General features: G+C 47.6%; 1 protein-coding gene across 1 annotated transcript in view; it reads right to left on the bottom strand.

Annotated features, from left to right (window-relative positions):
* Window positions 1-864: 864 nt before the first annotated feature.
* ARHGAP31 (Rho GTPase activating protein 31) overlaps window positions 865-10,346 on the bottom strand; it is a 62,625-nt gene continuing 53,143 nt past the window's right edge. Inside the window, exons 11-13 of the mRNA XM_009330435.1 lie at window positions 10,090-10,344; window positions 9,443-9,756; window positions 865-8,547 (exon numbers count right to left, since the gene is read on the bottom strand). Coding sequence (XP_009328710.1) covers window positions 6,079-8,547; window positions 9,443-9,756; window positions 10,090-10,344 — 3,038 coding nt within the window. The 3' untranslated portion in view covers window positions 865-6,078. The remainder of the gene's footprint in view (window positions 8,548-9,442; window positions 9,757-10,089; window positions 10,345-10,346) is intronic.

The following is a 10,346-nucleotide window of genomic DNA, read 5'->3' as shown; positions in this document are numbered from 1 at the left end:
TAATGATTCATCCGCTCTTTAAGGGGAACAAAGAGCAGGCTGAACTGCAGGTATGCCCACTGGGGCTACAACCACAAGAATCCCTGTCTTTTTTTTCCAGGGTAGAATAACAGAGAGATACTAAAATATTCACTTCCACGCTACAGCTCAGAGGTTGAATCAATGATGGCAGTGCAAGAATCCAGGCAATCGGGAAATTTAATTTGTAATTTTTTTTAGTTCTTGTTTGTCCTTTACAAATCAACAGAAGTGCATACACGATGCACCGGAGGCTTCATAGCTAATTCTCTTGTTCCAGCTTGGCTTCCCCTCTACCAGCATTGGGATCCCAGAGTATTTCCATACTCTATTCTGCGTTGCTCTACATTATCACAGGCAAGGCAGAATTCTGCAGATGTGCTAAATGGGAGGATGTGGTTGTGCATCACTGAAACTTCAGTCTGGTAACACTAGAAATGGTAAGAAAAAAGATGAATTTTACCCTTGGAAATTTTAAAGCGTTTCAGATAATGGTAATTCTACAGAAGTCTCCAAGCCCTCGCTTCATCTTCAGAGCTGCAGAGCAGCTGCAGCCCTCATAACCTCCAATCAGAAACTTGTGTGATCAGGCCCAAACTTCATCCCCGCAGTCAAAACCCAGACAAACACAGCTTAGTGCCCTGTCCACTCACAAAACAGAAGAAGGGCTCAAACTCCATGTCAGAGGAAGACAAATGCATTTGCACCACATTCATAAACCAAATCCAGGAAAAAGAAAATGTTTCAAAACATCACGAGGGCACAGGTCTGTTTTTATAAAAACTCCAGTTTAATCTCATGGCTGAGACCTGGCAAAACGTCTTTTTTTTTGTGGCTGTTGTTTTTCTTTCTTTTTTTAAAGCAATAAGGCACAAAGGCAAGCAAGTCCACATAGAGAACAAAGCTTAAAAAAATACAATCCATCAGAGCTAGCAGGAGAAATAATCACAAACCAGGGCCAGTGGGATGCGGACAGTCCTTTTCACAGTGTCTGACTTCCAGCCCTTCCCTTGACCTGGCAGCAAATAGTATTTCAAAGGGGACCACTGCCTGCAAGAACAAGATCTAAGGTCTGGGCCGCTGCATGGAGCCCTCAGGAAGCACTTGCCTCCTGCCATCCTTCCTTTCCAGGGCTGTTAAAGTCCTGCTCCATCTCCAGTTTAACTCAGTGGCAAGCTTTCCATTCCTTGCTTGGAGCAGAATTAGTTATCACCAAACCTTTACATTGATTAGGAGCAAGCAAAAGCTAAACCAAATTGGGACCAGCTACACCCATCCCAAGAGATTTTCTTTTTTTCTAGAGATGGAGAGAGGCAAAAGGGACAACTGCAAAACCTGGGCATGCCTGAAAGCTAACATATGCTCCAGTAGATTGTTTGCATTTTCAAGGACTGGGGAGAAGCTTGTGGTGGAAAGCTAAATCAGTTCTTGCACTCTGGTCTCCCCTGATCTCATCCCTCCTCTCCCAGGACATGATCCGGCCCAGGAAGGCAGATTCAGGCCTTCTGCCCACCACAGATTCGCCAGAACTAATTAGCTTCTCCTCTGTGGGCAAAAAGCCAGTTGATCTCACACCCTCAGTGCTACAAAAGTTGCAGCAGAAAACAGTTCCATGCATCAACCCAAGTTTCACAGGTGTGCAGGATTCTATTTAGGCAATTCCTTCGTTTTAATTACATTTTCTTTTTAATATATTTATATAGAATGTTCTTTTATATATATATATATATAAATTTAACACAATATTCACCACTACAAGCATTTCAGAATTCATAAAGAAAGGAAAAAGACTTTGATTGCACCATTTGGACTCTGGATGAGGGAAAATGTTGCAGGGCTTTATGGATGCTCTCTAATGCAGACCTAAGTTCCTCTGAAGCTCTAAAGGTGAAAAAAAGAAGTGCTTCAGTCTTTCTGAAGTGATAGCATGGGATGGACAGCCCAGAGGAATGTGGTTTATAAGGTAAAATACAATCCTCATTTCTGTTTACCCTCACGCCAATAAGGCAGCTCCTACCTGAGCTAACATTATCTGTGTTCCTCCTTTCCGTCAGGGGATTCCCATCTTTGCCAGCCCAACCATTTCACTCTGAGCTACACTTAACAGAAGCTACACAAACCCCCTGACCACATGGGAAGAATAGGTGAAATTTAGTCACTTGTCTCCCATTGGTAAAAGTGCACAAGCAACACGTGCTGGTGATACAGTATCATGACTGAGACTGGGGCCATCTGCAAAATTAGGGAGTGGCCTTGACACTCTTCACAGTCTCAAGGGACTCGAATGTACTGCAGGGTCCCTGAAATGATCCTTGCAGAGCTGCAAATGATGTGACAGTTTACTTAGGAAGGTCCTTTCCATAGTGCCAAGAACAACCGACCTGGCTCTCCCTTACACAAATCTTCAAATTCTGGGCCAGACCCATCTCCCATAAATCTGATCTATCCCTCTCCATAATGCTTCACAGGAAAGACCAAACAAACCCAAAACCAGGCAAAAACCCCAAAATCCTTTCTTAAAGTCTCTAGTGTTGCAGGGTTGTGCTGGAGGGCAGGAGTTTGGTACCCACCAGGTACCACTGCAAAACCCTGAACTTTGGAAGAGCTTCCAGTCTCAGGTTCAATCTGCTACTGCAGGGTGGCAGAGGACAACCTAAGGGCTCTGAAGCAAAGATGACATTGGGTCTGACCCTGAAGCTGACCTCAGGAATGGCTTAGTAATGTTGGATCTCAGGAAGCTCCAACCACACGGTCAGCACCACTCTGAGAGTGGCTGAGATGGCTTCTGTCTTCTGGATCTATCCAACTATCAAGCCCTGCTCCTTGAAGCTGACTGCAACTATCAGTGTCAACATGGATCCATCATCAAGCATTAGAAACTCTGCAGAAGTCTGGGTCTGGATTTGGGAATGGTGACACCTGTGCAATGGTGCACCTTGCAACTAAACAAGTACTCCCAGCTCTGCAGGATCCGGGGCTTTCTCTCATCTCTCTTGATAGAAGCCCACTTTTGACCACAGAGCTATAGTGACGTGCCTGCATTAAGCCCACTTGGCTAAGGCTCTTGGAAATTTGATACATCAGCTGAAGGCTGGAGATGCAATTGTGGGTAGAGATGGGATCAAGCTACAAAATAGAGCTCTCATTACAGAATCTCTGCGTAATTAAAATCCAGGACCTGGATCTGAGTTCAAGTTCTGAAACACCCTTAAAAAGTATCGTCTGGATACAGATTTTAGTTGAGGCTGACCTTTAATATTAAGTAAAGATTTCTAATAATTTTCTCTTGCAGGAGTTTCACCACTTATGCCAAAAGCACTATTACTTACTGGAACACTGTTAAGAGTTGAGACAGTGTATTGTATACAAATTGCCAGATCTCTTCTTGTTCATAGATCAGCTTATATGAGAACAAGGCCGGGGGGGGGAGAATGAATTTAAGGTGCCAAGGTTTCATCACATTTTCTTTTTCTTTTGATACATTACTTCATGAGCTTTGCTGGCTCTGTTCCAGATGCCTTGGCAGTCAAAGCTTCTAGGAACTGAGAGAATATAAATCCCTGCCCAAAGTAAACTATTTTGTTGATGCCAAAAAAACCTGGGCATCACTTCCACAACTTTTACTTTCTCTAAAGCCTTATCACAATACCTCATATCGCACCTTTCCAAGTCATTTGCCATTAACCCAGCCGTGATGGTTAAAAGCTTTCCCATGAGGCAGTAAAAAAGCCATTTGGGTGCCATGTAAATGCAGCAAAGAGCTGTGCTAACTATGAGGAGCATGGAGGACTGGAAATCCCCTAGTTTTAATGGGAGGCTGCACAGGCATCTTATGGTCTGGGAGGAGGATAATACAATTGTCATGTAGCTGCATATTCCAGACCTGCCGTCCATGGCTTGCTCAGGTAAAGCATAAGCTGACATCTGTGAGACAACATGGACCCAAACAAGAACTCCAAGCTCTCGTCTGGTTTAATGTTCTCCCTCAATAAAACTGACAGCACGGACTTAGTTCTCCGCTCTGTTCCCTCTTATATTGTGTTACGCACAAGTGAGGAGTACAATGGGGAGGATCAAAGACTGCAACTGGTGACAAGGAAAAGCCCTCTTGTTTTTTCACACTCCCTTTGGATATGGCAGGAGAAAATTCTGCTGAAGATATATTCCTTGCATTTGTGGGCCCAGAACTTCTCAAAAGTACTCTGGCATCTCACCCCTTTAGCAATCAAAGAGTGCAGAGGAAGCACTGTACAGACTCTGGGCCCTCCAGCCACAATGACACTAATTAAGTGACACATTCAGTACAGACCAAGAGCTCATGGGTTGAGTTTGCTAACAATTTGAAAATGCCAGTACTTCAGAAAAAAAGCCCTAAACATACATCCATTGGGAAATTCTGACTAACACTCATTGTGGTGGCTACAGCACCTCCGACCAGATGCTCAGTTACTGCTTAAACTGTAGCCCCTAATACACACCCGAGGGCCTACAGACTCAGACATCTCCATGAACGATGGCCCCTGCAAGCACCATTTCAGGGATAATCTCAGTGCTGGCAGCAGCACCTGTGTTCCCATCTCCTCCATAGTCACTAGTGACATTTAAATTGCAGAGACAACACAGGCTGTACCTGACTTTGCAATCGCCCACAGTCACATACCAGGCAATAGATGAGTCCGTGGTTAATGCAGAGTTAGAGGCTTTATAAAGGAAGCTTTAATTCTATGCCCGTGGCAGCTGTTGCTTATAAGAACGTGTATTTGCCTGTAACAATAACGGCCCTTCAGGAGAGAGTTTAATTCACTTCAGATCCCCCTCTCAGGATATTGTTCATGATCTGTTCTGCAGTCCCACAAACAATCCTCTTTACCATACTCTTAATCAATGTGAAAGCACTGAGGGCCGGGGAGGTGACAACCAGCCATGCTGTCAAAGAAACAGTGTAAAATCACAAGGAGAGGAAGTTTAAAGGAGGAAGAAGCACCTGGGGACATGCCACACAGTGGCAATGAAAGACCAAGGGTCAAAGATATGTCAGTCAGGGTGCAAGAGGGCAATAGCCCAAGGCCATGCAGATCAGAAGATCCTCTTGCTTTTCTCTGCTGTTGGCAGTGTGGAGCACAGCTGGAGATAGTTGCAGAGGTGTCATCTGGCTTTAAGCAATGATGAAAATAGTTGATACTGGCCTTTGTTATGACCATATCTTTGCTTTCATTGATACCAGCCTGAGAAGTCTCTACCGCTGGACAGTCAGCTACACACTCATTCCCCAGCCACACGGATGTTGTCTGCCCACGGCAGATGTGGCTGAGCACAACAAAACTCATGAGCAGGACTTGGAAGATTAAAAGAACAACTAGGCATTTCCTGTCCAGCTACTTTCGTTCCTTGCACATGCTGGAAAGAGCACATCTTTGATGCAAGGACAGAGCTGGAGGCAGTGCCTTCAGGTTGTATGTTTGCCACTGGAACATCCTTGGGTGTCTCACACACTGTATGACTTGCTCATGCCAGCTTCACCTTTCTCTTCAGCTATCCCCAGTCTCCTTGCACTGTTCATCTACACTGTCTAAATCAGACAACAGAAATGGATAGGCGTGGTCCTTCACTGGTGGCTGGGAAACAATGGAAGAAGGTCCCAAACATCTGGACTTACCTTCTCAACAGATGTGCCCCTGCACCCTGGGCTGCAGTGCTTTGGAACAGTGTTTCCTCCCAGCCCTATTTTCTAATTATACCGAGATTTATTTTTCCTTTTTTCCATAGGGAGGATGAGACTTTCACAGGGCTTGTTAGACAATAAGTATGAGGAAATGCAAGTTCCCTGGGACTGGCTTACAAAAAAAAGCAGACAGTGAGGGACTAGGCAGGGGTGAGAAAGGGAAGGAAAAGCAAGACAAAAAGACTATGACCCTCTGTAGCAAAATGCTTTGCAGGAAACCGTAAAGGATTCGGGTCCATCTTGCACAAAATAGTTATAAGAACAGCAAAATGGCAACAGAGTTGGTCTTGGACACTCCCATCCCATCCACCACGGAAAAGGAATAAGAGAAGCAGTTGCTACTCGATCTGCCTCCCACTTCGTCCATCCAGAATCACAGAGCGCCTCTGAGGCTGGTAAAAGCAGCTAGTAGAGGTCTCCAGTCTCTGGCCATTCTTGGGGATGGTCATTTTGTTTCGCAGCGTCACCCCCTCAGGCGTTGTCCGCGAAGTCTCAGACAGATCGCCACAAATGGGGCTTGAAGAGGTGGTGTGAGTGGGGCTCCTTATGGGTGATAACAACACCCTGGAGTCTGCTGAAGAGGAGGGATGGTCCATAATGGGGAAAGGGGGACTGAAGAGAATCAGACTCTGGGGCCTCCCGGGCCTAGACCTGTAGGAAGGCTTGGAGAACCCCGATGGCCTCTCCATCTTTGAGGACTGCGGGTTATCTCCAGCTGTCTCCCCCTCAGAGGTGCGCTTTCGGCGCAGAACAGGGGCATCCGGTGCAGGGTGATGGCTGGACTGAGATGGTTCCAGCGGAAAGCCAAGGCTGCTGTGCCAAGGACAGGCTGAGTCCTTTTGAGCTGGGTCACTGTTTTCTTTCTCTGCTTTGGCTTTCTTCTCTGTCAGTGGGCTCTTGGGGGCCTCCAGGTGGCTCCATGCCACCCGTTGAGTCTGCGTAATGGCCTGCTTGGCTTCTGATTCCTTCTTCTCAGCTGGCAGAGCAGTGTTCTGAGCTTGCAGGGGCTGGGGGATCTGAGTGTACTGAATCTTGGGCGGTATCACGGGCACTGCTCTAGCCTGGCACATCTTAATCATGAAGGAGGTCCTGACCGCCGACACGCTGACAGGGGCAGAGTTACGACGGCCAGTGGTGGCGTGGGCCACTGCCAGGTAATCCAAGTCTAAATCCACGTGGGCATTGAAACGAGACCCCCAGGGAATGCCTTTACTGGCAGCAGGGCAGGTAGTTGGCAGGGATGGGACAGAATCACTGCTTTTTACTTCCTTCTGCCCGCACAAGAGGTTCCCAGGGGCAGAGGGCATGGACAGGCTCTCAAATGTGAAGAAATCTGGGGCTGGAAGGAGCGAATCCAAGTTGAGGGATGATGGCCTAGTCTTCACTTTGCGAGGTGTTTCTTCACCTTTATTACTCAGCTGTGACTCAGTGGCAGAGCACAATGCTTTGGTAACAGTCTCTCCTTCCAGGGCAGTGTCCTGAGATATGGATAACTCCTCCTTTGTGTTCTTCACCTGTGAAGAACTGCCTGGGCTATTTTGGTACGGTAAAGACAGCTCAAGCTTTGAGCTCCAAGGGTTTTCTTTGCTCACATCCACTTTCTTTTCCTCTGGCTCTGAAAGAGGGATTCCGGAGGGTCCTTCTTTCTCAGCTGGTGCTTCCTCCCTGCTGAGGGGGTACCTCAGCTCCTCAGGTTTCAAAGGTTCTTCTGGAGGACTTGTGCCATTCTCACCTTGCTTAGTTTTGCCCAAACTAGAGGGGGAGATGGGTTGTGTTTTGGGAAGCTCACAAGTCACTGGCAGAATGTCACTGCATGGTTGCTGCTGGTCAGTGGCATCTATGAAAGAGAATGGGATAGTCCACAGACTCATCACTGTGTCTTTACTGTCCAGGGAGAGGCTGCGACTGAATCGTGGTCTAAGAGAAAGGCCTGTCTCTGCTCTCTGGCTCTGTGGCTGAAACTCCTGTATCATCTTCTCCTGAAGGTCCTTAAAGGTGGGGGAATGGAGTGGGCTTGTAACCCACTGGTGATCCTCCCATGGCTCCACAAGTTCTAAGCTCTGCACATTATCTGTCCAGGTATCCTCGTCATCCTGGTCACCAGCATCATGGGTTCTGCTAACAGCATTGCCCTCCTTCAGCTCCTGGATTCCAGCTCCACTCAGCGCCTTGGAGGAGAAAGTGTCCCTTTCATCAGCAGTCGTTATCTCAGGCTTCTCCCTCTGAGTTTGGACTCTGGTAAGACCATCCTTTTCCCTCTGCAGCTGGCAAGTGCTATCTTTTTCTCTCCCTGACTCTGTACATGCTCCTTTGGAACAAGAAAATTCATCACTTGGGGCAACCTCATTAAATTCTGATTGACTATGAAGCTTCCAGTCCAGGGGAGGAGTGAGACATTCACTCCTGCTGTCCACCACTGGGTGGTGGTTCTTTGGAGCAGCTGTGCCAGTCGGAAGAGTACCCAGTTTGGGTAGGGCTGAAGCACAGCTCTGCTGTGCAACCACATCAGACTGGCAGTTGTGGAGGCTGTCTTGTCGTTCCATGCCGGTGGCACTAAATAAAGGCACCTGAGTTGTTATCTGTGGTGTTCTGCTTGCAGATTTCTGCTCAGACAGTGTTGGACTCTGCCCTGGGCCAGAAGAAGAACTATCTGATTGTACTGAAGAAGAAGATTCAGAAATTAGGGCTGTCTTGGAGACAGCTGCTGGCAAGAGCAAGAGCTCCTCTTCAGGTTCGATAATTTTCAGTTCCTGCTGTATCTCTGGCCACAGCGGTTCTAGATGGGCATTTGCAGGGTCCTCCTCAGTCTGAAAAACAGAAGAAATGCCATGACCTGGCAGCTCACAACTTACCAGTAAATACCCCTCCATTTTCCTCAAACAGCCCTCTTAGAATAGACAGGCTCCTGGATGAGCACACTCATGGGTACAGAAACACAGACACGCATACTGCTACCAGTTCAAGGAAGGAAATACGTCTATAAACAAGTGGGTTTATGGAGCAGAAGATCCGAGGTGCAGCCAAAATGAGGCCTGGACAGATGTACTGAAAGAGTGAGGTGAATGAGTAGCTGGAATGTCTCAGCCTGTTTCTCAGCTCTTCCCATTCAGGCTCGCTTGGCCTTGCCAGGGGATCTGCATTCCCAAATTGCACACGAACTGGAATGAATAATCTATTCAAGGAGCTATGCCAACAGATCTTTAAATAGCTGTCCAGAGATGAGTATCGCTGTAAGAAACTTGGTGAAAAAGCTCTGCTAGAGATACAGGGGAGGCAAAAATAATAATTAAAAAAAAACGGTGTGTAGAGAATGGAAGAAAAAAGGACTGTTCAGGCTGTCCAGGACAAATGGGACAGCAAAAATAGAAGGGGAATTCAGAGACAGTAGGTCAAAATGCTCAGACATCCGGACAGCCTCACATCTGGAGAGTCTTAGAGCAGACAGATTGTACTGACTGCAATTGTATAGTTACAGGAAAAGAAGACCAAAAGGGGACAGTAGGTAGTTGTGTAAAGGTAAATCACCACATGGTGACATGGTGACAGAAGTTAAATCAGTACATGGTCAATTCTTGACCCTGCTTAGCCTAGGTCATAGACGGAGTTTTCGTGACTGTGGACACACAATGAAACTTCAAACAACCTCCCAGTCACTACCATGACATTGTCCCCCATCTTTTTTTTTCATGCCTTCTTCCTTACCACAGCTCTTAAGCGCGACCCTTCTTCTGTCTTAGCCGTCTCAATCTCCTGCTGGCCACAGCTGCCTTCTGAGGAGACATCCTTCGTCTTGAGCTGTCCTTGCTCTGCCTTGTCTGCAGTGAGCAGCCCCATATGAACCTCTGAGGCTGGCGTTTGTTCCAAGGTGGGACTCTGCTCTGAGGCCTGCTGGGGGCTGCTGGTGCTGCTTGTGCAGCTGCTTTGCCCACATAACGTCTCCTGATTTTCTGCTGGTAGCTGTGGAGTTTCTAAGGACTCAGGTTTCCTGGCTGCCACCAGCTCCTCAGGGTGAGAGCCTGGATCAGAAACACAAATGAATGATGTAACTATTTGTGACTGAAAACGTGTGCCCTGAGACAAAGCCATCTGTTTCAACCCAATGCCAACTAACAAAGCTAAAGAGCTCCCTCCAGGCACACCAGGACATTGCTGGGAGGCCACCCACCTCCCCAGTCTCATTACTGCAACAAGCACCAACCTGACCTGCTACTGTCAACACCCAGCCTGCTACAGCTTCATCTCTTTCCTGCCACAAGAGCAGGCTGGTGCAACCTCCATGCCACCGAGCTGCAGGGCACCTCCAGTAGCCCGACAGAGGCTCTGCATCCTCCTCCTTAACATACTTTTACCTCTAGATGCTTCCGCTGGCAGAGTGGGCCCTGGCTGTTTCTCCTTCCGCTCCGGTGCTTGCTCTGTCCTCGTGTGCATCCCCGCTTCCAGGGCAGAGGGGCTCGTGCTCTCAGCCACTAGTGAAGACAGCTCCTCTAGGCTGGAGAGGGAAAGCTTCTCCTTGGCAGGTACGCGGCAGGGGGTGCTGTTGGTGCTGATGACAGCAGACACCCGGAGGGGGACAGAGACAGCAAAGGGCTCTGAGATGTTCAGGGCT

The sequence above is a fragment of the Pygoscelis adeliae genome, unplaced genomic scaffold (genome assembly GCF_000699105.1).
Source record: "Pygoscelis adeliae isolate BGI_AS28 unplaced genomic scaffold, ASM69910v1 Scaffold120, whole genome shotgun sequence".
NCBI classification, from domain to species: domain Eukaryota; kingdom Metazoa; phylum Chordata; class Aves; order Sphenisciformes; family Spheniscidae; genus Pygoscelis; species Pygoscelis adeliae.
Note: the sequence above shows the minus strand (reverse complement) of the source record. Positions and strands in the feature narration are given on the sequence as shown.